Source organism: Leptidea sinapis, chromosome 21 (genome assembly GCF_905404315.1).
Source record: "Leptidea sinapis chromosome 21, ilLepSina1.1, whole genome shotgun sequence".
Lineage (NCBI taxonomy): Eukaryota > Metazoa > Arthropoda > Insecta > Lepidoptera > Pieridae > Leptidea > Leptidea sinapis.
This window is the reverse complement of record NC_066285.1, coordinates 8,152,047-8,179,763: the sequence shown is the minus strand read 5'-3', so window position 1 is coordinate 8,179,763 and position 27,717 is coordinate 8,152,047. Positions and strand designations below refer to the sequence as shown.

The following is a 27,717-nucleotide window of genomic DNA, read 5'->3' as shown; positions in this document are numbered from 1 at the left end:
AAAAGGCTTTTTTGTACTGTGATAATGTGCACGTTATGGTAAAGAAAACGATTCTATTTTTCTTTATTTACTTAGGTACTATGAATAATAATTAAATATAATACAAAATTCTAATCACTTTCGTGACTTATAAGCGGAAAATTATTTTCCTAGGATAGAGAAACACGTTTCCGACAAAAATTATAGACATGGAACTTACCAATCGAAATATTATATTGAGTCCCATAAATTCACAATGTAAAGTTAACAAACACAATTTGATTTCCAAATTTTTCTCTACGAACACTATTTGCTATATATTTAGAATAGATAATTATTAACAAAAATAAATATTTATATCAAAGAAGCGTATACTTTATTTGGCAAAATATTAAGACCTGACAGTATTACAATTTACCACATTACACCAGTCACGTTTTAGCACACAATCGGGCTTTGTGACAATTTCGTGTTTTGCTTTTGAATTGTTTGATTTGAATCAATCAAAATTCAAAAGTCAAAACTTTACATCTATCATACAGCATAGAGATAACTAGCAATGACAGTTGACACTTGACTTATGACAACGACTTTCACTTTACCATAGAGTTTTCTTTAATCTTCTTCCCTGTTAGGAGAAAGGCAAAGGCCAAGAGCAATGCAGCCATTGCTAACTACCATAGAGGTCCAAACTTGCCATAGATAGTTCCGTCAATCTATAAAGTTATAAAAAAGAAAGGATAGGCATACTGTTACTAAAAAGAATATTAATCTTTATTATTTCATAATCATAGATCCGAATGCCATTTTAATGATATTAGAATACTAATTTATTGAGTTCATACATTTTTCGTGAATATTTATTTGCTGTTAAATGAGTTTTTAAATGTCTTCCGAAGACTTGTTTGCATTTATTGTTGAAACAACGGTTATGCTTCTGTGTGGTCAATAAAAATTAGGTGACCAGTACGGTCCTTTGTCCTCCTATTCCATAAAAAATACCTAAATCATTTTGGCATATATTAATTTAAAAGTGTGGGATTAGAGTGTTTTTTGAACTAAAATGATGCTATAATAATTATATGGTTACATTTTTGCAAACACAAGGTGTGTTGTACATGTACAGACAAAAATGTACGAACAACTACAAAACAGATAATGCCAATGGCAATGTTTATTATTATAATTAAAGAAAAATTTGAATTCGATATTTTTAATGGCAATCGACAGGTACTGAATAAAGCTCAAAAAGCCAAATAAATACTCATGGTCGATATTGGTACACTACCTTTAGAAAGCATCTTCAATTTCTTCTTGGATGACTAGAAATCATCATTTTTAAAATGAAGTGAAGAGAATGTTTTTGTTGTCTTGTTAGGTATACTGGTATAAACTCATCTTTCATAGAATAGTCTTGTATAAACTTCTATCTTCTATAAAATCCTCCTATATTATAATCTTTACAACTCCAATCTGGATCGAACTGATAATGGGGTGCGTCAGACCAGAGATGACTGCAATACTGCATTATGTGGCTGGATCTGCGCTTTGTAGAGCGCTAGAATGTGGGCTGGCTTGAGGTATTGACGTGCTTTATTTATGACGCCTAGCTTCTTCGAAGTCAATTCGGCTTTGCCACCCACATGACCACGGAATTGGCAATCTCTCGAGATTTTGAGACCCAATTGCCATACTAGGCGATGCTTTAAAGGAAGTGTTGTTGAAGAGCGGTGATACGACAAATGGGGTTTTTATAGTGGTAAACGCTCAAACTTGAGTCTTCTGGGGGTAAAATTGGACAAGGTTCAATTTACCCCATTCCGCGACCTTCTCGAGAGAGGACTCGATAGAAGACACAAGTTTCTCCCGCGTTCTTCTACATCATGACAACGCTTCTTCACGCACGACCAACAAAACTAAGTCAATTTTAGCTTCCGAAAAAGTACAACTCGTCACCCATCCTGCACATAGCCCCAACCAGCACCCTGTGATTTCTGTATTTTCCCCAAAATCAAAGTTTTTATGAGAGGTTTCACTTTTACCAATTCTGAAGAGGCAGTGATAGCGTTCAATCAGCACGTATAAAACATGCCTTTAGATCTGTGGTCCTCCTGTTTTTAAAAAATGGTTCGATTGCATGAAAAATTGTTTAAAATGTAAAGGAGAGTATTTTGAAAAGCAATAAACTTAATATTTTGGGTAAAACATGTTGTTTTTTAAACTTACGCAAAACTTTTAGTTTAACCTACGTATCATTGATATTCAGAAGATACAGTGTGGGAGATAGCCCACGGTATTGGAGCACTCCAGCGTTCACGGACTTCAGGTTCGAGCAATAACCACCGACGGCTGATTGAAGTTACCAAGAGCAGCTTTCGACAACGATGAACTTGCGTGTTCCGATCGGGTAACTGGAAAGCTGCTCGCCGATTTTGACCATGTGCTACGATTTAGCACGGGCGATTTGCTGCTCAAAAAATCTGGAGGCACGGTTATATTTCCTCTTTAGAACTTTGCAGTTCGGATCCTTTGAGCCCAGCGCCGCAACCCAAGTTCGATACGCCTGTTTTTGCAGTCAGATGCTGCATTAACTGACGCATGGCTGTGATCTGCCACCGATCGGTACTACAGAGCTTGGTATAAAAATATCCATGCCCTGTAGTATCAGATCGGCTACTGCAACGGCACAGGCACTAGAGTCATACGGAGGGAAACAAACCTTGCCCCAGGGGAAGGATGCAAAAAAGGAACGCATCCTATCCCCATCTGCTGACTTGTAGTGCCAAACACAGCGGGTCGCTGGTGTTCTGCGACGTGGGCGTTGGATAGGCACTACACTCTTAACCAGGCCATGGTCGGACGTTCCAACAGAGTCGACAGAGACCTGGTAACTATCAGGAAGTGTAGTTAGCAGAAGATCCAATAAGGACGGCATGTGGCTATCCACATCCGGGAGCGTTGGCGACTCAACCAATTGGGACAGACCATACACCAATGCGAACACAGGCGACAGATCGTCCTGCGTAGTCTTTGGTATATGACCCAAGCCATTCGGCATTGTGTCGGTTGAAACCAAGACTACGATTTCAGCGGAGGGGATCTGTACAAGCACGTCGTCAATTGCCGTTTGGACGCAGCCCATAAGATGATCCGTTTCTGCGTTACCATAATGGGACCTGGACTGACTCGACACTAACCTATGCGAAACATAGCGGCACTAGGCCTAAGTTTTATTCTATAAAATCCTTAAACAACAATGTTAATTTCTGTGAAAATTTATAAACTGAAATACCTGACAACACTTGTAGGAACCGAAGACACATCCAAAGATTAACTTTTATGACTACTAGTCACATGGACTGTGATTATCTTTATTTACACTCGCAAAATTATATATAGGTAAGCAATAAACACATAAAATGTATTATTAATGACAATAGCTCACTTCAGGTAGTATCTAGATTGTAACAATTGCGACCGACAATAATTATTATTATTATTAAGACTTGCGATTTGTGAATGATCTTGAATGAACACGTCGTTACATGCGACAACGATATTTGTATCGAATTGAGTACATTATATTGACCAGACAGTACTAATTATTCATATGATAATGTGGATAACTTAAACATATTTATTAACCAGGCTTACAATTGCTAGGTATCTCAGCGGATACTCCATAGGGAGTGCCGCTTGCGCCTCTCTTTCCCCAAGGGAAAGTCGCCTTCGATGAAGGCTTAGAGGGCACCTGCCCAAAGCCAACTTCAGGTGGTGTTTAGTGGGTAGGCACCTAGGTTTTTACGTGAGTCCCACATAATCAACGCAGACTTAGGCTGCGTTGGTATGCATTTGCATTCACTACCTCCCGTCGTTATCCCGGAGGGTACCCCTTACTTTACCTTTGTTTCGGCACAAAAAAAAAACTGTTAGGAAGAAAATTAAAGTCACAAATTATAAAATCAAAACTGAAGGGGGCCATTTTGTATAACGGCACGACACAAACTTTTTCATTAGACTTTCAAAAATTTGGACAGATATGTGGCGCTGATGTCGTAATCTGGATTTTATCTCTATAGATATTTTTCTGTTTGGTAATAAGAGTATATATGTCTTGTTATATGGAAAATAAAAACATTTTTATAGAGATGAATTTTTATTGTTATAATTGTTAGTAATAAATTGTTCCTTACCTAAAAACACAATTAGGTACTGAATGTTACTTCAATAATATAAAACTTTAACCTAGGTAGACTAGACACACAAATAACACGGACGAGTAAAAAAAGATGGACTCCGCGCCGTGATATTAGCAAGTGAAGCAGCTTTATGCTAGTGTGTGTGCGGTTACGGGGAATACCATTTACACAATTTTTTCTCCCTTTAATAATCATATATGGCCACAAATACTTTTATACTATCGTCTTTACACTTTTTCACAACGCACGACGGCATTTTTAAAATATTTTATTGCGATGCAATCTGATCTGTTACAGACGATGGCAAATCTCATAATGGCAACCGATCGGCTTGTGTAAGTGTGTGCGTGGGGCTATGTTTTTACACGTTTATCGGCTTGTTTTGTTTATCTTTTCATGTTTATTACACCTTTTAAACCTTCTCTGGACTTCGACAAATAATTCAAGACTAAAATTAGCCAAATCAGTCCAGCCGTTCCCGAGTTTTAGCGATACTAACGAACGGCAATTCATTTGTATATATATAGATTATTGTACGCTGTTGGTCTTCCCTTATCAACTAAATGAATAAATAAATGCTAAAGTTAAATAGGATAATAGTTATTCTTAATTCATTTTGTATATCATACCTACTTTTCTAAATCGTGGGTCCTCACCCAAGTAGAGATCAACTGACGGCGGTAGTAATGTTTTAAATTGCTTTCAAATTTTTAAATTGTTTTTTTTAAAAGCACAAAATGTAAATGAATAAAATATATTATAAATGTGAATGTAAGTTTCTTTGTTATACTTTCACGCCGGAGCTACTGAAACGATTTTGATGAAATTAGATTAGACTAGAGCTTGGGAAAGGATATAGGCTACAATTTATCCCGGTAAAATCCATGGTTCCCGCGGGATTTGTGAAAAACTGTAATTCGCGTCGATGAGCTAAATATTCAAGTAGCAGGTTTAGTTTTCCATAGCAATCTTCCTCGAAATGTGTTTCATATAATATGTTGGGAACGAGAGCGAAAACGGGAACCGGAAGTAGAAAAGGACATGAAATAATCTATAATTCTGAACTTGCTTATTACTTTGAAAAACGCTTTATCTACGCGGATTGATTCGCGCGCATCAGCTAGTTCAATATATATGTACCGGTGGAAAAATGCCTCTATAAATGGATTCCACTTTTTGCAGTGTAAGTACTCCTTTATTTTGCGAAATTGAGGCGTGGCGGTTATAATCGTGTATAATCTACGTGGTATGCTAGGTGCAATAAATTACCAAAAGATCTTCGATATTTAATACGTCTAGATAGAGTCTCTTGCTGTTAGACAACCGATAAAAACAGACCAGGAATATTAGTTTAGTGTGCGTGCCAAAGTACGTCTCACACTCGCGATTTGTATGACACTTTGTTTTAGTGTGCGTTAATTGCTCAAAATAGAGGTTAGTTCTAAACTCATAGTCTATCTAGACATATAATTAATGATCTAAGCAACATATCTATATTGCGATCGCAAGTCGCAGTCGTTAGTAATTGAGCACCGTGAACGAAGTCTTATAATAATGTAGATATGTAAGCGATGTAGTTTGTTTATTTCCAAGATATCAATAGCACGCACTTACAGCATGCCCTGCTCTTAGCTACAAGTGCTTAGACACTAATAATTATCAGTAATAGTTTACTTAGTTTTGTTAAAATAATAAAACCAGGCGAAAGAATTAAAGAAAGGTATGTATGCATGTATTATTTTAATCGAAAATTTATTGAAGCAGGCGTTACTTTGCGGAAGTCCATAATTATTCAAATGATTTGAGTTTTCTTTAGTGTTAATTCCGCCAATATTTGTCTTTAAAAAATTCGACACGTGTTTCGCCTCCACACGAGGCATCCTCAGGACGTGTTGACTCGCCAAAATCTGGCACGAGACTATAAAGAAAACTCAAATCATTTGAATATTTTATTCGATAAAATACTACTATCGTGGTTAGTTTTTTCGTACAAATAGAAGCCCATCTAAATTAAGATAATGCAAACAATGAATTCAAGCTATGAAGGTTGATGCATCCAATATACGATAACTTATATTTATACATTTTTTTTTTTTTTAATTAAATCATTTATATTATTTAAACACGACTCATATATTGGATGCAGCACCTTACAAACTAATTTGTTATGTATATTACAGTCATTCTAAAATACTCTATTTGATTGAAAAGAGTGGCCGTTGAGTTTCTTATATTATGTTCTTCTCACGAGCTCTACTTTTTACGAACATAATATGGTAAATTCAGTAATTTAAAAGAAATATTTGTAGCGTTAGCGTTAGACTAATTGAATAAAGTCTATTTGACTTTAACTTATAATACGTCAAAAACTACCACAATTGTATTAATAATATCGTATAATCTTTATATATCTTATATCTTTAAACGAGCAATTCTTGTATATATATATATATATAATCTGAATCTCGGAAACGGCTCCAACGATTTTCATAAAATTAAGTATGCAGGGGATTTCGGGGGTGATAAATCGATCTAGCTAGGTTTCGATTAAAAATGTAGTTTTATCCGTGTTTTAATGAGAAACAGCTACAATAACATTAGAATAAAAAGATAAATTGGCAGTATATATAAGAAGTAGGTCAGATGGGACATTGGATGATCCGGAAAACAGGAGATCCCGGTTCGAATCCAGATGTCCTATTAGTTTTTTTTTTTGTTCAAGTTTTGTACATTCTTAAAAATCCGAGCAAGGCTCGGTCGTCCCGATATTATAAATTACGTGACACGTTGTTTGTCCGCGATGGACTCCTAAACTAATGAACGGATTTCAATGGGGATTACTTCATCGAGTGCAGTTTGGTCCAACTATACAGATAGGATAGTTTTTAACATGGAGCATTTTTTACGAAATAATTCTTGATGTTTTAAATATTATTGGCAAATTCCTATAAAACAGTATTTTTTATCTACAGAACAACGTCTGCCGGGGCAGCTAGTAAAATATATTCTTTAATAGCCTGAGGGTGGGCGCTCTATCCCCAATCTGTGATATTAATTATTATAATAATTAACTAACATTTACCATACAAACATTTTTTTTTAAATTTGTTTGAATTTCGTAAGACATTTGTTTTGTAGATTTTCTGGGATCATGTTGTAAAATGATATACATCGCTCAGCAAATGCTTACTAACTCGACTTAACTGAGTATAATATATATAAGTGGTAGAAGGCATAACAAGTTTATGTTTACCAGTGGGAGGCTCCTTTGCACAGGAAGCCGACTAGATTATGCGTACCATACCAGCGCCTATTTGTGCCGTGAATTAGTAATGTGTAAACATTACTGTGTTTCGGTCGGAAGGGCGCCGTAGCTAGTGAAATTAATGGGCAAATGAGACTTAACATCTTATGTCTGTACGTATGACCGAGTAGTTATTATATTTGGTAGATTGACAATTTTGAAAACATCACTTTTTATTATTATTACGAAGCGAAGATAAAACTTAACTTATTTAATAAACAATTTGATACGTTCTGAAGTGATAACCCTCACTTCTGGTATTAATTACACAAATAAAACTTGAAAACAAAATTTTATGAAGGTTATCAACTGTAAAGTAGATCCTGTAGATGAAGCCACAACCTGAGAGTTGAACAAGATTTTATAAACGATACGTCACTCGAACGGTTGATACAGTTGGAAGAGCGCTCGCACGTAACGATAGAGGTCGTAGGGTCGAGTCTCGCATCGTTCATAACATTTTGTTTTCATATATAATAATTAAACAACAATCTCTGGTATTTGGGAAACTAAAAATTTTCCGCTTATCGAAATAAACGTTATGACATTTCATCATTTTTCATTGAAAGTAGTACCTATTTCATGTAATCACAGATAACGATGTGAAGGATAACAGGATGCAATATAAAATGATACCAATTGTTAATTTATAATAAAACAATAGGTAAGTATTAATACCAAAGTAGGTAGGTACTCTTTATGACGATTACATCTTATTTACCACATTTTAAATATAAAATATTTACCGCAATGAAAGTGATGAAATGCATTCGCAAAAGGTGTTACATTAGAAGCAAGCATAGAAGCATCTAGTCGCATGCCCAAAGAAATATTTCATCAACAAATAATCTCAAACTGAAACTCAAATGTTTGAATGAATAAATATTCATATATGCCAAAAAAATGTCACATGAATGCAATGAATTTGAATGTCAAAGATGTACAATATACCATGTCCAATAACAAAAAGTGGCAAGAAAATATTTCAGTTTCATTTTACAAATACTATATATATTTACAATACTATGACCGTTATCATATATTAATATAATAATATTGATCAAAACAAATCTTATAACTATATTTACAATACTACGACTACATAAAATTAAAACTATCATTACGTGGAAGCGTACCAAGAATACTGGGAGCATTACCGCGTTGGATAGCAAGGCTGATCCGTTGACCGAAATAGCTGCCAGCGCTTGGATTTCCAGTAGCCTTATTGAGGCGCGAAGATAGTATTTTGAACATTCTCCGCGCCTCTGGGCCCCACGGGCCAAGTGTCTCGACACCAAACGGCACAAAGATGTATGACTCACTGAGACCAACATATTTGCGACGCTTGCTGTCTTCGGCAGTTGAAGCATCAGCCCCAGCACCAACTGACGTAACTTGGACATGAGAAGGAGCCAGAGTGTCGACGCAAGTAGCGTCCCACACCAGCCCCCTTCCCCGTGCCCAAGTCACCAATGTCATTCCATCAGGACGCTTGCCATCGCGGCGGGTAATACCATTTGGCTCTAAAACAGCTGGTATATTAAGAGCGGCAAATGCCCTGCGGATGACTTCATTAATGCTGGCGTGACGACTGATACGGCCTGCCGATTTTAGGCAGGATAACCCGTGGCGTCCAAGAGCATTTACCTGAACGCCACATCTACATTGATGTGGTTCATTCAGTTTTATACCTAGCCGGAGTGATACGCATATTGACAATGTCATATTGTCAAGTAGCGTTCCAATCGGCGCAGAAGGCAAGGCTTGTAACCAAAAGCCCGACTCATTTTGTGTCACGGCCAAAAGACGAGCACGCTCTGTTATGTCAGTAGATGAGATCAAAAGATCATCAAAGGCTGACTTACAAAGAAGTGCGTCCCATGCTTTTTGACACTTTAAATCGTCTGGAAAATTTTGAATGTTTGCAATATTTAGCCAAGCATTGTTAGCTTCGTTCAAATACACAATCTCTGAGTTACCTGGTACATGATTTACAATTCTAGTAACCAAAGGCTGCGCACTATGAACTGAAGATAGAAATGCTCGTAAGGCAACGCCCGAAACTTTGCGAGTACCCAAACCACCAAACCGTATCGGTAAAGAGGCTTGAGACCATGCACGATCTGTAAACGCGCAATTCAAAACGGTTTCTAAAATATTTTTAAGTGAAATATCAATCACATCAAGCAAATTTGGAAATTTCCATAACGGGCTAGACCTTAAGAGGTACGTAAATTTTGGAACAAATAAACAAGACCGAATAATAGTTAAGGCCATATGAGAATTAATTTTCAATAATCTGTCCGAAACGTTATTAAATTTTTTAATGTGATCGTTTAAGATCGTTGGAATTGAAACAGGAAATAATGAAGCTCCAAGAAGGTTAAGTGAATTCTTATCCAAAACTTTAATATTGGGGGCCAGAACATTAAATTTATTGGTAATATCAACCCGGTCTGAAATTTGGAAATTTTCGCCGATAAAAAGCTCGCATTTCGAAAAATTTAACTCAAGGCCGATAGAGCTAAAACTTTCTATTACAACTTTCAAATCATCTAAAACAGAGTCCACTTCACCACCCAAAGTACCATCATCCAAGTACCAAACATTAAATTTTGATTTTAGTTTTGTTATGGCGGAATGAATGGCAAGGCCAAATATTGCAGGACCAAGAGGGTCGCCTTGCTGACAGCCAACAGAAGACCAAATATTATGATTTTTGAATAATTATTTGGATGGTTTACTATAACATTGCCAAATATAATAATAAATTGAAGGAATTGAATTTTTAACATCTCTCAGCAGAGCTCCCCTATCAACAGAGTTAAAAGCATTTTTCACATCTAATTTTAAAAAGACATCACCAGAGTTCCTCTCCAAAAAAGTTCGCGCAGCGTGGACTGCAGCTTCGCAACCACTTTTGCAGCCGAAACCCAACTGAGTTGGAATGAATTTAGTTTAAATTTTACAAATTATTTTAAATAATCATACGTTTCAACGTTTGTACGTTAAAAGCAAGTAAGTGAAATGAGAAAAATGTAGGTAAATCTAAAAAAAAAACTACAAAGCACAGGAGATAAAAGTTCTCGATGACAGGACTGCCTTGCCCCGACCATATTATTTTTAGAGGTCCTCTACAAAGCGCAGGTCAAGGCACATAAAGCGTATTGTTGTCTCTGCTCAGGCGCACCTCAGTATCAGCTCGAACTATGCCACAGATGAGGATATCATCCACACCATCTGGATGTGTGGCGTTCCTCCACAATGTGGTTTTCAAGGAACTTTCTTCCCAGTTGTGTATTGACCCAGACACCCTGGGTACCTTCAATAAAAGCGCGTACACCTTCCTTAAAGGCCGGCAACGCTCCAGTGATTCCCCTGGTATTGCAAAAAATCTGGGTGTGGGTGATCACTTAACATCAGGTGACCCGTACGCTTGTTTGTCCTCCTTTAAAAAAAAAGAGCTAGCTACCTGTCTCACAACACCGCCACAGCAGCGTTAGCTTACGAATAGAAGATTTTTTGTTATTACATATTTCAGTTTAACCCGATATGTTTCCATAAATTGAAATGCATGGAACTAATGACATGAGTGGACGATAAGCCAGTTTATGTATAGTCGCGTGCTCAGATAACGCGACGTCAATAGGTATATAATATATTTTACGATTTGTCCATTTTGAAAGCGTTGCGTTCTCATTTTATGACCGTAATCGACATCTTTATGTCGTACGGTTACAGTTTATCAAATTATTATATAAGTTTAATTTAATGAGCCATAGAACAAGTGAGCTATCAGTAATAATTTACCTAAAACATGTACGTATTTATAAACAAGTAGTGGTCGCCCAGAGATCGAAATTCGACTACAATTCATTTGAAATTGGGTTGATTTGACAAATATCTCCATCATCTATGTGTGTGTATGTTGTGTGTCACTCAAGCAGACTGTGTGTGTATTATTGGTTTTGATGAATTTATTGTATTTATAAGGCATTTTATATGAGATTAATAGTTTTATGCACTTCTTTTCTAACTGTGTTAAATTTTACGTTCGTCCGTTCGTGCATTTTTCTTAAAAGAGTTAAAAAGTTTTCTTTTTTCTCGTATTAATCCCTACTAATATTATAAATGTGAATATAGGTTTGTTTGTTATGCTTTCATGCCTAAACCACTGAACCGATTTTGATAAAATTTATTATTACAGAGATAGACAAATAAAAGGCTTGTCCGAGTTGAAATAGTGGGTGAAACTTTTAAATATTTATTCTATCGAATTTAAAATTTAGACCTGTGTGGGGTTAAAAGGGAGATGAAAGTTCTATAGTTGGTAGCTTATAAAAATGTATTAAGCACAGCAGTTTCTTGTGAATTATTTGCAAAGTGAGTATATTAAAAAAAAATAACAAAAAAAACAACCGACTTCAAATACACTATTCCAAAACAAAAGATATAATTATATATCACTAAAAAGGTCAAAAATAATTGCGAGTTTTATACAAACTAATTAATTAATCTAATTCTAGTTACGATTATTGTTATTTATGGAATCGGTGTCCTCCCGCCGCGGCCCCACTCTCGTCTCTCACATCGCGCGTGCAACTCAAGCACATCTCACCTATAACTATGCATGTAGTTACAAACCCACCTTGGCTGACACCAACTCCAAAACAAAAAATAATCGTAACTAGACGTGTCGATCAGTTGACATAATATTAACCCCCTTATTCATAATAGTCTGCTAACTCTCAGCATTGCTATTTCTCACTCTGTCTTCTTCTATTGACCTAAGTCAGAATGAGAAAAAGCACTCCTCATCGGCTGCTTAAAGCTAGCGGACCATTATGAATAGTTGAAGTTGAAGCTGATGAGTGATATTATAAATCATTTCAGAATCTGGCGGTTAATTAAAACGAATATCGGCTAAAATGAAAAGAGATGGTGACTTCATACCTCCGGACGGTGGTTGGGGTTGGATGATAATATTCGCAGCTGGATTTTCAAATGTAAGTTCATAATTTGTCTACGCATAGTTTATGCTCTTTTCTTGATGGTCCCTAAGTCGTATCGGTTCGGGAAAACAGCAGCCTGTGATTGATTCATACTTTATATTTATGGATTAAATGTACTTAAGGGTATTGCAAAATTCCCATCTTTCCTCAAGAAAAGGTATGCAGTTACAATTTCTAAGCGACTCTGCGTAAACCCATACAAGAAACATTCCAACCTGAGCTTATTACACAGAATGGACAATGGTTAAGGAGAACTAGAAACTTAAGTACTAAAAATAAGTACACAAATAAAATTTGAAAACAAAATTTATGAACGATGCGGGAGTCGAACGGATCGCGAGCGCTCTTCCAACTGAGCCAATCCTTCGAGTGACGTATCGTTGATAAATTTTGTATGTCTTGTTCAACACTCAGGTTGTCGTTTCATCTAGATAGATGGGATAGATATCCCAGAAGTGAGGCACTTTAAAAAATAACAGATTGCTAAGTTTATTAGTTATTATAGATACCTACATTACTACATATTTAGATTTATTACCATTTTTATATATAATATAATGTTATGGCTCTAGGTTGGTGGGCAGTTAATGGAAAATAAATGAATATTCATGTTGTAATGTCTACGTCTACCTAGACGTAGGAATCATCTCGGGTTGTTAACCGCTCTTTAAATTAGTGTTGTATCTATTTCATTTTGGTGTACTTTATAAGCTTTAACAAGCGAAGAGTTCGCTTAGTTAACTCTTTTTACCTCAGATCATCTATAAGTCTAGATAGACTATGACATCTGTGAAAACGTTGAAAGAAATAGACTTTAGAACTAACCTAACTTTTGGGGAATCCTGTTAGATTCTATAATAAGCTCCTCACGATCATAACAAAATTGCCCGACAAAACATTCAAGACATATATAAAAACTGTTTTAATGGGTAAATGTTACTATAATATTAAGGAATATATTGAGAATAAATAAGTTTGGAGTACGGTACCATGCATATCGCGAGTCTCTGCGACCCCGTACCATCCACTGACGTATTTTTATATACTTACGTAATTTACTTGTTGACACTTTTTCATACTTCTTAACATTTTATGACTATTTACAGATGCTTTTTGTAAGTTTATTTACACCCATGCTTTAAATCCTCTATTAAAGATTCTGAAACAGTTAGCTTATTATTACATTAAAACACCCAATGTTCTAAAAGAGTGTTGTAATGTTGTACTGAATTTCATAACAACACTCCAATTTTTTTTTATTCCCTTCATGCTCAAAGAGTTTTAACAGACAGACACATTCTTATTGCTCGATGCGTGGCATCTGTATGAATATCAAAAAAAGAACATTTTGGTTTACGCGCGTTCCACACCACCAGAACGTCGCGCGCCGTAAAAAAAAGTAGGTTATTCGAATCCCCGCCATTTTTCTTCGATATTTTTATTAATTTGTTTACAAAAAATGAGCGATTTACTTCCAAAAGAACATAATATTCAAGTGAATTTTAATTATTGCACTATACAAAATGTAAATTACTACTAAAATAAATAATACTTTCATTAATACTTAGTTTATTTGTATAGAATCAGTAATGGATGATATTAGGTTACTACTAGGACTGGCTGTTTTAATGTTAGCAGTAAGTTGGACTAACTGTTTCAGAATCTTTTAGAGTATTCATATTTTGGGTGTAGATAAAGTCTTGTATGCAACTGTTGATAATTAGGTATTAAAACACTCATGTGATACTATTATCACCCTCGGCTTTGCCTCGTGAGATAAATCCACATTCGTGTTTTAATACCCCTTATTACACAACAGTTGCATAAATAACTATTACGTAAATGAAAGCAATTCCCGCATACTAATACAAAGTGTCATACAAATCGCGAGTGTAGGACTTAGCTTGTCACGCACACTAAAATAATATTACTGGCCTATTTTTATCGGTTATCTAACAGCAACAGACTTTATGTAGACCATAGGTTCTCAACGTGGGCGATATCGCCCCCTTGTGGGCGTTTGAGACTTCGGGGGGGCAGTAGAAGACCCAGAGAAAATTAGGGGGCATTGAGATGGCGCAGATGAGGCGTGGGTAGATTAAAAAATATAGTCTAAAAAGGCAAAAAAATACACGAAAATACTCTAGAAAAAAACATATTCTCAAAGTGGGTGGTGAACAAAATAAGGTTGAGAAACTATGATGTAGACGTATAAATTATCTTAGCTTTTTACATAATATTATCTTTTTGTCAAATGCAAAAAATTGTTACATGATATCCGCATTAACACACACACGTACAAGCCTTTCTCAGGTACTTTTTTGTATCCAGAGTATTTAGAGAAGTACCTACAAGAGTATATTGAGATAAGTATTGTTGAGAAAATTTTTTTTTCTTCTATTTAAAAGTATGGTACTCATTTTATCAGTCTGTTACATTCTATTAAACACCGTTGAAAATACAATAATAAAAGTAGTCTGTCTCAGTTTTAGTAAATTGGATAAATATTCTGTTTGTATTAAACGTGATTTCCGACCCCTTTAAAAGGCATAAAAGGCATTTATTTTCTCAAAATTGATTCCTTTAGAATTCTTTTTGATGTCATTTCTTATACTACTACCGCTTCGGAAACAAATGGCGCTCTGAGAGAGAAGAAGCGGCGCAAGAAACTCTCCCAGCATTCTTTTTTTTTCGCTCTTTTCAATAAAAATATACAATATTGTACAGTCATTTCTATCGCTATAAAATAATCACAATCTAGTCCCAGGCTGTCCGATCATTTAGATATTCAGCAGTGGAGTAATAGGATTTACAACAGAGCCATTTTTTTATAAAACATTTAAATTTATTTATAGATAATGCCTGAACAGTGGCTGGGACTTTATTGTAGAAGTGTATACATTTACCCTTAAAGCTATTATGTATCTTATGAAGCCTACTAGAATTAGTTACAAGCAATCCCTTATTTCTAGTGTTATAATAATGAAAATCACTATTAAGAGCAAAAAGGTGACGATTTTTGTGAACATATATTAAATTTTCATAAATGTACTGACAATAAACAGTCATAATATTTATTTCTTTAAATTTTTCTTTGAGAGACTGTCTATAACCAAGCTGATATATAGCACGAACAGCTCTCTTTTGCAGTGCAAACACTATATCAATGTCAGCAGCATGACCCCATAGTAATATACCGTACGACATGATGCTGTGAAAATAACTAAAGTACACTAATCTAGCGGTCGCAACATTCGTGTACTCTCTAATCTTTCTAACTGCATATGCCGCAGAGCTGAGTCTATCTGCTAGATGGGTAATATGTGGACCCCACTGAAGCTTTTTATCTAACGTGATACCCAAGAAGACCGTAGTGTCCACAAGTTCCAATCTCTGGTCATTTATAAGTACGTTGGTTTGTACCTCCGCTGTGTTTGGTGTAATAAACCGTAAACACTTTGTTTTTTTACTGTTTAAGTGCAGATTATTCGTCTCAAACCAACGCACTATCTTTGAGAGTGCATTGCTTACCTCGTCATCAATATCCGCACGTCGCTTCACTTTAAAAATAAGTGAAGTATCATCAGCAAACAATACAATCTCATGGCTATCATCTACCACAAACGGTAGATCGTTAATATATATAAGAAACAAGAAAGGACCGAGAATAGAACCCTGTGGAACACCTATTCCCACAGGTTTACCCGAAGACCGTTTGCCATTTACATCGACTATCTGAACTCTTTCGCTTAAATATGATTTTAACAGATTTAGGGCTCTATTTTTCACTCCATAATGCTTTAGTTTTAGGAGTAAAGTTTCATGGTGGACGCAGTCAAATGCTTTTGACAAATCACAAAAAATGCCCAATGCATCCTGTGACTCTTCCCAGGCGTCAAAGATGTGCTCAATGAGTCTAGTACCCGCATTAATTGTTGATAAGCCCCTAGTGAAACCAAACTGATTTTTGTTCATTAATTTACAAAAATGCATTTGTAGCTGTTGAAGCAAAAGTTTTTCAAAAATTTTACTAAAAACAGGCAGCACTGAAATAGGTCTGAAATTAGCAGGTTCAAAAGAACTGCCCGATTTAAACAAAGGTATAACTTTGCTGTATTTCATGAGGTCAAGGAAACACACCCTCATCTATGCATTCATTAAATATTATTGCTAATTCAAGTGCTATAATGTCAAGTATGTATTTAACAATATTAGTCGAATGGCCCCATAGTTCTTTTGTATTTTTTAGGTTAATTAATTTGAAGATTTTTATTATATCGCTACCTGTAACATACTTAAATTTCAAGTCAGTAGAAGATACTGGTACGTGTAATTTAAGCATATCATATGCTGCTTTTGGCGAAGAGTTAAGGTCTTTGGTCGTGACAATCGGGATTTCGGAGAAGTATTTATCAAATTCATTTGCAATTTCTATTTCCGAATTTATAACGCGATTATTAATATTTAAACAGATAGAGGTGTTTCGGCAATTCGATCTACCAGTTTCATTGTTAATTACACTCCAAGTCGCTTTTACTTTATTATTACTGTTTTTAATTTTATCTGCAATGAAACGTGTTTTCGCTTCATGACAAACTATTTTAAAGAGCTTGGAGTATTTTTTTACATATATTTTAAATTCTTCACTATTATTGTAATGTTTCTCATAATAAAGGTCATATAAGCGTTTACGACTTTTGTGGATACCCATTGTTACCCAATCATTAAAACTATGTTTGTTGTTTACTGTCACCGTTACTGGAGTAAAAATCCTGTCAAATTCCTCACAGAGGGAATTGAAGACTAAGTTGTAGTGAAAATTAGCAGTTTCGCCACAGTGTAAAAATGGTATTGTATTTACCAAATTATTTCTAAACCTCTCAAGACGGCTACCCGTAACTGGTATAATCGTCACCTTTTTTGGTCTGACAATGTCCAATCTTGTATTTACTTTTATAAGTTGCCCACTATGGTCGGACTGAAGATTATAAATTATGAGTTTACTAGTAATAGTAACATCTGTAAAAATATTATCTAAACAGGTTGCTGTTGTAGAAGTGATTCTAGGTTCCCAAAATACATTGAACAAATTAAAACTTTGAAATAAATTTTTAAGGCTAGTACAATTGGCCGAAGGTTCAAGCAAGTTTATATTAAAATCTCCACACACTATAATTGACTTGCAAGTTTTGCTAAATTTTGATAGTACCTCCTCCATTCTATGTTGGAATTGTTCATATGATACAGTGGGGGGGCGGTATACACTTACAATAATAAATTGCTCTAGTTCTATACAAGCTATCTCAATTAGTTGTTCTATAGAGAGATTAACAATATCTCTTCTATTTTTACATTTTAATCTATTATTAATAATAATTAGGGAACCTCCATGTATTGCCCTACTTCTACAAAACGAACTGACTACTTTATGTTCTCTAAAACTAAACTGGAGCTGATGACTCTTACGCCAATGTTCTGTAATACATAATATATCTATATTACAGCAGCTCAAAAACAGTTCAATTTCTAATTCCTTACTTGAGATACCTTGTATATTCTGGTGAACAATATTTATGAGCTTTATATTATGATTATCTATAGCAGTAACATTTATATTTGGGTCTGTATAATTTGAAACTTTACACACTTATCAAAGATGTGCTAATACGTCATGTGCACACCAAAAAGTCGATTATTCGTTGCTACGAAATAATCATCGTTTATATAAGACTAAAAAAATATAAAAAAAAACGCCTGCATAGAAGACTCCACAACGCATCCCACGCTAAAATCGTTTAATTATATAATATTTTTATAATGATTACTTTTAATAATATCTGACAATAAAACATTTATAGGAATTGACTCAATAACACTATACCTAAATAATAATCACCAATATAGCACTCAACTAAATTAAAAGTACACAAATATAATCTAATTAAAGTTTAACTACATACCTACACGTGATTGCACCTACACCTAAGTAGGTTAATAGTCCAGTACGTAGATAGGTAAGTAAATACTTAATATTATTAATTATCTTTGAAGTTTATCGTTGGTGGATAGTTATCACAATATTAAAATAGTTCAAACTGATCACAAGCAACTGTATGTCACTATGCGCTTTAGGTATGAAAACATACCAGTTGGCACTTGGGAACCTATAGGTAGCACGGTTCACGGTTGTCAATCGCACATCACGGCACGCGTTTTTTTTTACGGAATAGGAGGACAAACGAGCGTACGGGTCACCTGTTGTTAAGTGATTACCGCCGCCCACAATCTCTTGCAACACCAGAGGAATCACAGGAACGTTGCCGGCCTTTAAGGAAGGTGTACGCGCTTTTTTTGAATTTACCCATGTCGTATCGTCCCGAAAACACCGCACAAGGAAGCTCATTCCACAGCTTTGTAGTACGTGGAAGAAAGCTCCTTCAAAAACCGCACAGTGAAGGACCGCCACACATCCAGATGGTGGGGATGATATCTTAACTTGTGGCGAGTCGTGCGAAGGTGGAACTCGACGGCAGGAATCAGATTAAACAGCTCTTCGGAACACTCCCCGTGATAAATGCGGTAGAAGACACACAATGAAGCGACGTCTCTACGCAACGCCAAGTGATCCAGCCGTTCACAGAACACTGGGTCCCCGACAATTCGAGCTGCTCTGCGTTGCACGCGGTCAAATGTATCGAGCTGATACTGGGGTGCGCCAGACCAGAGATGACAGCAATACTCCATGTGTGGCCGGACCTGCGCTTTGTAGAGCGCTAGTATGTGGGCCGGCTTGAAGTACTGCCGTGCTCTATCGCGTTTCACTTTTATTACAGTCATAGGTGTTTTTTATTCGTTGTAGGTGCGTCCTGAAACGGTCGAAGCTTATGGCTTATTTGGACATGGGCTACATTTACAGCGCTTAAATCATTACCAGTACATTTAGTTTAGTAAATTCAAAGCCTTTAAGCCTAATAATGCTATAAATTATAAAGTACACCTAATTATAAAAGTTTTCTATTTTAGAGTACGATTGGCAACCCTAGAACACTTCCATAGAAGTTATCCATAAATAAAGACAACCTAGTGAGTCTTTCAGTTAAATTTCTCATGTCGTATCAACCTGGACGCACCGCGCAAGGATCTTATTCCACAGCTTGGCTTATATGTGAAAAAAAGTGAAGTAATGATATGATAATGGAATTCGACGGTAGGCTCAGGTCAAACAGCTCTTCGGAAAGACAATACACGTTAAAAAAGACACATAACAAGCTACGTCTCTGGTACGCCAAGCGATTAAGCTATTCGCAAAGTACTGGATTCCCGATAAATCCAAGCAGCTCAGCTATGTATGCGGTTCAGCTATCCCGAGAAATCGCCAAAATAGCGTATATTTGATACCATTTCTTAACGTTTTGTATAAAGCTTTTATTTTTTAGAAAATTCATTATTTCTCTACATTTCCATCTTTACTAGACATTGCAAAAAAAATCTCCAAAGTAATTCTTACAGTTGGAGCCATGTTAATCATTCAATCTAGATGAAAATTGTATGAAAAATTATTTTCTATCTACCAATACTATTTAACATGACATAGTTTTGTTATTTTTACAAAGAAAATTGTACTATATTGGTAATAAATAAAAAATGCTTCTAATTCTGAATTAAAACTTTGGCGATCTTGTGCGGGTAAGGAAACCTAGCTCCGCTCGATTCCTCAAGGCCGTTGGCTCGGTCCCCAGCCTTAAGTTAAATTTGTTATGCACGAAAGAGAAACAGAAAGAGACATCTCTTTAAGTTTCTCTTTCGTTGTTTTGATGTTTCTGCTAATGTTTAGTTCCCGAACTCGAAAGAAAAGAGAGATGGATAAAACAAATTCAAATCAAATAAAGAAAATAATTTTATTTATTTATTACTAATTCTTATAGTACGTATTCAAAACAGCTTATAATGACGAACGTAATAACAAAATATTTTTCTAGTAGAAAATAATATTATTGAAATTGTCTTTTCCATGCGTCCTACACATACTTGAGTCCTAAACTTGATAATAATAAACATTTTCTAATTGAATGAACTATACTTTTTATATGTAATTATAGTAAGGTGCATAAAAAATAACGCGGAACTTCCGGGGTGGGGTTGTTGACCCACATCGCTCGCTTTGTGTCTCAGCCATGCCCGCGTCTATGCGTACCTATCTAATGCTATAGATATACACTCGAGCGCTTTTTGCCTAGAGTTGGGAATACCTCGCCTTTTGATTATTTAACTGTCAAGATTAATATTAATATCTATTTTCAGTTGTCAGCGTTGCCCATGTTGCAGCAATTTGGACTGCTATTTCGGGAGAGGTTCTCGAGTCTTGGCATCAGCAGCTCAGAAACCACGACCATAATCAACATGAACTCTGCTCTTACATGTTGCGTCGGTGCGTGACGCACTTCTGATGGTAACTTTTATGTATAACGGCATCAATTTGTGATAATCGACTAGTTTATAAGTCATAGACGTCGCTATAATAAATAGAACTCTTAGATCAAGGATTGGTCTCCACAGCACTCCAACTAGATACCGCAATACCTATGAACAAAAGCTTTTTTATTACGGCAACTATTAGATGCTTGTGTGCGTGGCATCTTGTCATTCAAAGGTATCCTTAAAATTTTGTAACAGACGCTTCGTGTTATTTTACATTGAAATTATTAATATACAAAATTCTTACTGAAGATATGTGATCCCAGTTTCTTTCTTATTTCAACGCATCGCAACGCAACCCGGCATTTTAGTTTCAATTAGATACTAGCAAAGTTTCACAGAACACGTGGCACGTCAACGTCACATATTTTTCGAGACTGACTCGAGTACGCCTTGGGCGTAGTATTAGTTGCCGCACTTTGCGACTACGTCTGCGGTATCTAGTTGGAGCGCAGCGGAGATCATTCTTTAATCTAAGATAGAACTATATTATATTGTAGCAAGGCGTATTATCAATGACCACAGATTGTAGTGTTAGTATATATAGCTCTGTGACGCAACTACGATATGTCTTACTATACACAGGTGTCCCGTAAGGAGTGGACCTAAGTAATATGATAAGAGGAGGTTATTAAGTACTAGAAAAACCAAATTTTACTGTCCTAAATAACTTAAACAGCATCTCCATTTCATAACAATTCGTAAAAGGACTTAATTTTTTAAGTATGTCCACATATCCTTAGTTATTTTTTTTTTCATTCATCAATAAAGTATCAGTAAGTGTTTTTTCGATACAAATTACCTACAATTAACATTTATTCGATAAAAAAAATTACATATATATTCATATACATATGTATTTACATATATATTATTTATCATAAAAAATCCTAAAATTGTTTTCCACTAGCACTGAAATGCACATCACATTCAGACTTTTTTTCATTCTTTATTTCATTTTAATCGACCACCCATCTGGAAAAATACCTCAATTTCGGAAAGAACGTGTGGAAAAAACTCAGCGGGATTTCTTTTGTATTATTTTTACTCAACTGGGTTGCAAAACCTGCATGACTCTCTCCCCTAGGTCTTTTTTTATGTTCACTTTTGATTCGCAATAAAGTGGCCAACTTTGATGATGAAACATCCACGTTATTTGTGACCTCAATTAATTATTATATTCGTTATAACACCTATAAAAAGTCTATATTAACAACACAATATGCATTTTCTATACCTTATCATTTATAGTGCATCATAATTATTGACACATACGATTATCTTTGATAAAGCGTCACTGTTTACTTGATAATAATACAAGAATTGTGGAATATAACATTTTAATCAGTTCGTTAAATAATTCTTCAATCATTTACTTATATTTAATGCCAATATGTTCTTGCATTACACAACAGAAAAAATATTTTACTTAATGAAAATTATAAACAACTTATAAAACAAGACACCAAAATTTTAGGAGCAGCTTCCGGTAACTCTTATCTGACCATTTCTTAATTACTTTTGTTTTTACAGGACTAGCAAATGGACCTATGTTCAGGATATTTTCGTATCGGCAAGTGTCATTAACTGGGGCCATTGTTGTATTTATATCTCTACTATTAACAACCTTCTCATATAACTTTACAACGTATCTGGTGTCTTTTTCAATATTATATGGTAAGGAATTTTAAGTATAATATTAAAATCTTTTACAGCGCAACACTTGCTCGTATAGTGAGCCCTATTACATCGTTCTAAGGGCCATAAACCGAACTAAAACAACATAGAGGTTAAACTGTGCGTCAAAAATTATATCATAGAATTATTGATATAGAAATAAAATTTTAATGAAAAAATATTTACGGTCGAATGGATCGAAACGCAACCTCTTTAGTTAAATCAAACTGCACACAGTTTAGGAGTTCAGCACAGACAAACAATGTGAAATTTTTATATATAAAGACTAGCTAACGTTGTTAACGTTGTATTGCCATATAATGTAATAAAAAATTTTTTTGGGATGCAACTGATTCTCAGACCTACCAAATATATACTACAACAATTATTATATTCGACTGCCATCTTGCAGCCCTATTGCGAATGTGTGAATGGAATAGAATATTATAAAAATCACGATACAAAAATAGGTGTTGATCGTAGAGGAGTGAAAATTTAGGTTTGTATGTACGTTTTTATGTTGTATTATAAAAATATAAAAACAAAAAAATTTGTCTCTTAAAATAAAAAATAAATTTTGGGGTGGACCACCCTTAACATTTAGGGGGATGAAAAATAGAATTTGTCTGATTCTCCACCCTAGGCGATATACACGCTAAGATTTACGAAAATCGGCCCAGCCGTTTCGGAGGGGTTTAACTACAAACACCGCGACACGAGAATTTTATATATTAGATTTGACATTTTTTTTTTTAAATTTGTTTCATTATGAGTCTGCATTAAAAATACATACAACTTCAAATTTTCACCCATCTACGATCAACAGTTACTTTTGTATCGCGATTTTAATATCGGCAATACAACGTTTGCTGGGTCAGCTAGTAAAAATATAAAAACAAAAAAATTTGTCCAAAAAATAAAAAATAAATTTTGGGGTGGACCACCCTTTTAGGGTGTCATTTAGGGGGATGAAAAATAGATGTTGTCCGATTCTCCACCCTAGGCGATATGCACGCTAAGATTTACAAAAATCGGTCCAGCCGTTTCGGAGGAGTTTAACTACAAACACCACGACACGAGAATTTTATATGTTAGATATTTCGGTTCAAACTCCTTAATTAACAACATAGCCCATAGGTGACGACTTTAGATTTACAACATACTAGCGTCAAACAAAGCGTGCAAGGGAGAAAGGAGAAGATCCATTACGCTTGATATTAGCTCTAACTTAAACTCACTTTGGTTGGTATTTTTTTTATATATTTATTAATAAAAAAAAAATACATTGCGGTTTCAAAGCAATAAAAACCACCGAGGTTTGTACAATTGCTAAATTAAGTCTGCACCAACAGAGTTAAATTAATAAAAGAAAAAATAGTTCACAATCGTTAGAAACTTAGCTATAGGTACATTATAATTTTACAAATAAAAGTAAAAGTACTTGGCACAATTAATAGTTTAATTAACCTGCTAAAATTAATTAAATTTACAAAAAATAAAATAACACCTTACATAATAACCTGGATCAGAGAAAACCACTACATTATAGGAACAAACCGACATACACATAAAACGATTAAATTATTCAAATATTGCTACCAACGCAATCCAAGAAAATGGGCTCAAAATCTATTTCTTAAAATGACATCATATGGACATTGGTCTGTCATTTACGCAATCAAAATGAACACTGACTCCAAATGTGGCATTCACAACACATGAATAGGTATATAAGTAGTATTCCTCGTGGATTGAGCCTGGTGGCTTGGGTGGAAGGGAAGGAAGGCTGGTGTGGGACGCGACTTGCGTCGACACTCTGGCTACTTCTCATTTCCAAGTTACGTCAGTTGGTGCTAGGGCTGCTGCTTTCACTGCCGAAGACAGAAAACGTCGCAAATACGTCGGTCTCAGTGAGTCTTACATCTTTGTGCCATTTGGTTTCGAGACACTTGGCCCGTGGGGCCCAATGGTGTGGAGAATGTACAAAGCACTATCTTCGTGCCTCAATAAGGTACTGGCAACCCAAGCGCTGGCAGCTATTTCGGTCAACGGATCAGCTGGAAATGCAACAAGTATTCTTGGTACTTGGTACTTCCCAGTAATTATAGTTTTAATTTTATTTAATCATGATATTGTAAATGTAGTTATAAGATTTGTTTAGTGCTACATGTTGTAGTCAGATTAACGGATTAAATGTTGAATTGATCTTATATCATAAACATTAATTCTTCCTTCCCAAGCTTCCCTTTGTTTCACTCAAACAACTCATAGATCAGCATTTAATTTAAATAATATCTAAAATCTGAAACTACACAAGTACAATTTTGTAGAAATGTACATTGTATCTTTTCTGCAAGGAATTTTAACTAGGGTTTTTTCTTTACTTCAGGTGCTGGATATGGCATTAGCAGTTCAGCGAACGCTTTGGCTCTTAACACTTACTGGAAGAACAGGAGAAGGTTAGCTACCAGTTTATCGTGGACAACAACAGGCCTCGGCCCAATGCTATGGCCTCAAATAATAACAGCACTTTTTGCTGCTTTTGGTGAAACAGGAACAACATTAATTCTGGCTGGGTTTTCTTTACACGCTATTGCATGTGCTTTAATATTGCAACCTGTAGAATGGCATTCAAAAAGTCCTGGTTCCCAAGATATAGAAAATATTATTTCAAACAAACCCAATCAAAAAGAGGTTAATGAAAAGAAAAATGATGAAAGTGGTTATTTTAGCCAAGTATCTAAACTTAAGAGTGTATTTTCTAGCCAATATCTATATAATGAAGATGATCCTATAAATCCAGGCTACGAAATTACTGACCCTGGAATTCCAATGATGATTCGGGCAAATGATGGTTATTACAGTCAGTCAAGGAGCAGAGTTTCATCAAAAGACACATCTACGAGAACATCTCGAATGACTTCTAAAAAACCCTCTATGTCAAATCTAGCAGAAAATAGATCGAGAAAATCATCCACATTTTATTTAAATGAATCAAAGACGAATTCATATGCAAATTTAGGTGGTTTGAATCAAGAACGTGAAACAAAACCATCCGCAAAACCAAAGCGTAAAACCTCAATTAATCTAGAAACTCAAATTCCAGAATCAGAAATTGAAGATTGCCCCACGCTCAAAGCACCACAGGATTTGAAAGCAGATGAAAAAGCTGCAGTTGAAAAAATTGATCCTGAAAAAGCAAAATATATAGCTGATCGCGTAGAGAAACATTTAGCTGGGACAAAAAGTATGAAGTCTTTCAAAATGGATGGACAGTATAGTGAGAAATATAATAAAGACAACCACAGTAATATATCATATAAAAATATGGATGATTATGACGAGAAAAAGTATTTGAAAGATAACCACAGTACTCAATCTGCGAAAACAAAAAGTCGACGTAAGTCAAACAACTTCAACTATGAAAGTGAAGTTTTAAAGCAGGCTTCTTTAAAACTAGAACAGTACCTGAAAGACAGAGAGGATGATAATGACGAAGAAAAAATTAAACTCTTAATTAACAGCCCAATGGATGATAATGTCTTCGATGAAATGGACAAACGCACTGATGAACAAGAAGAAAAATTAACGTTCTGTCAAAAAGTTACAATTTTCTTCGATCTAGATCTATTACAAGATTTTACATTTGTAAATTTGATGTTAGGAATAACACTAGCCAACTTTAATGAACTAAATTTTTCTATACTCACTCCTTTTATTTTGGGTGACTATGGTCTAAGTAAGACGCAGATTGCATTTTTTATGTCGTTATTAGCTGGTGTGGATATCTGTGTTAGATTTTGTATTCCATTTGTTGCTGGCAAAATTGGATGGGATAACAGTTCGTTTTTTCTATTTGGAGTTATGACTATGGCCATGGGGAGAGTTGGTAAATTAATTTACACTACATTTTTCAAATTTCAAACAATTGTGCAAATACTTAATGCTCCAATTTTTTTTTATAGTTTTATCATTTTGCCAAGACTACAAGGTCGTTCTGCTCGTGGCAGTAATGATTGGTTTCGGTAAAGGCCTGCGAACGGTATTCATGGCACTTGTCATTCCCTCGCACGTACCACTTCACAAACTACCTGGTGCCTCTGGTTTACTGCTGGTTACAGCTGGAATCGCCTATCTCATTCTTGGGCCCATAGTTGGTAAGTTATTCCATTTACTAACTATAACACGAGCTAGAATATTTTATTTATGAATCTTGATTACCCAAGATGTAATTATTACTCCTACCAGTGAAGAAACTAAATAGCAAATTTTCCTACAATACCAGTTGCGGGTAAGATGGCTGGGGCATGTTTTTTGCGTTCTGGTGCGTTATATTTTAAACTATTATTAAGTAATTCGTCTGAATAAACATTATATTTCATGTATAAAACAGTTGTCTGTTATCTGTTATAAATATACATATATACATTTTATACTCACGCCTTGTTTCCGTCGGGGTAGGAAGAGACAATAGACTGCCACTTGCTTCTATCCTTACAAACCTCACTTGCTTCCTCTACATTCATTACTCTTTTCATACATCCTCGTCTGTTGCGGGTGCTTCGGACCTTTCCTTTTCTCAATACGTCTTCAATTTGGTCGACGAATGTTCTACGAGGTCTCTCGCGACCGACTTGCCCACACACACTAGCCAACAAATATATAATAATTGATAAGTCATTCACATTTCTTCACTCATTCGCTCCACGTGTCCAAACCATTTCAGTATTCCTTTCTCAGCCCTGTCATAACATCTTCTTTCAGACCACTATATATACCTAATATTAATTATATTTTTTTCTTCTAGGACTAATAAAGGACAGTGTATCAACTGCCGTTATTTTGCACACTTTGAATATATTTACATGGCTGACCGCGATCTCTTGGGGTCTAGAAAAGTATTTTACAATGAGACGGCAGAAGTTACAGGAAAATGAAAACGATTCGTAAATTATTAAATACATCTACTTAATTTAATAAATATTTTTATTACTTTACTTGATTTTACTTCACTTTTTCTATCAGGCGTTATCTTTTATTTTAAAATTTCATTCGTTCATATATTGGTTTG

General features: G+C 35.2%; 2 protein-coding genes across 5 annotated transcripts in view; one reads left to right on the top strand and one right to left on the bottom strand.

Moving 5' to 3' along the window:
- LOC126970452 (uncharacterized) overlaps positions 1-460 on the bottom strand; it is a 67,342-nt gene extending 66,882 nt beyond the window's left edge. The window contains exon 1 of the mRNA XM_050816348.1: positions 200-460. The gene's annotated coding sequence lies outside the window, so the exon portion shown is untranslated. The remainder of the gene's footprint in view (positions 1-199) is intronic.
- Positions 461-5,779: 5,319 nt separating this feature from the next.
- On the top strand, positions 5,780-27,643 carry LOC126970447 (uncharacterized). Of its 4 annotated transcripts, XM_050816340.1 has the most exons (7): positions 5,780-5,898; positions 12,376-12,488; positions 20,796-20,922; positions 22,503-22,646; positions 25,036-26,535; positions 26,612-26,803; positions 27,454-27,643. In XM_050816340.1, exons 2-7 carry the CDS (start codon positions 12,411-12,413, stop codon positions 27,594-27,596), a joined length of 2,184 nt encoding a protein of 727 aa, XP_050672297.1. In that variant the 5' UTR covers positions 5,780-5,898; positions 12,376-12,410; the 3' UTR covers positions 27,597-27,643. The 4 variants fall into 4 exon arrangements, with proteins under 4 accessions (XP_050672297.1, XP_050672298.1, XP_050672299.1 ...); XM_050816341.1 differs by lacking the exons at positions 5,780-5,898; positions 12,376-12,488 and having other exon boundaries at positions 20,796-20,943; XM_050816342.1 differs by lacking the exons at positions 5,780-5,898; positions 12,376-12,488; positions 20,796-20,922; positions 22,503-22,646 and adding an exon at positions 22,738-24,727.
- Positions 27,644-27,717: the final 74 nt, after the last annotated feature.

Coding starts and splice junctions, on each gene's coding strand:
- LOC126970447 (XM_050816340.1), top strand. CDS start 12,411: ATGAAAAGAGATGGTGACTTCATACCTCCGGACGGTGGTTGGGGTTGG. Junction 22,647..25,035: donor GTCTTTTTCAATATTATATG/GTAAGGAATTTT, acceptor TCTTTACTTCAG/GTGCTGGATATGGCATTAGC. Junction 26,536..26,611: donor TATGGCCATGGGGAGAGTTG/GTAAATTAATTT, acceptor TTTTTTTTATAG/TTTTATCATTTTGCCAAGAC.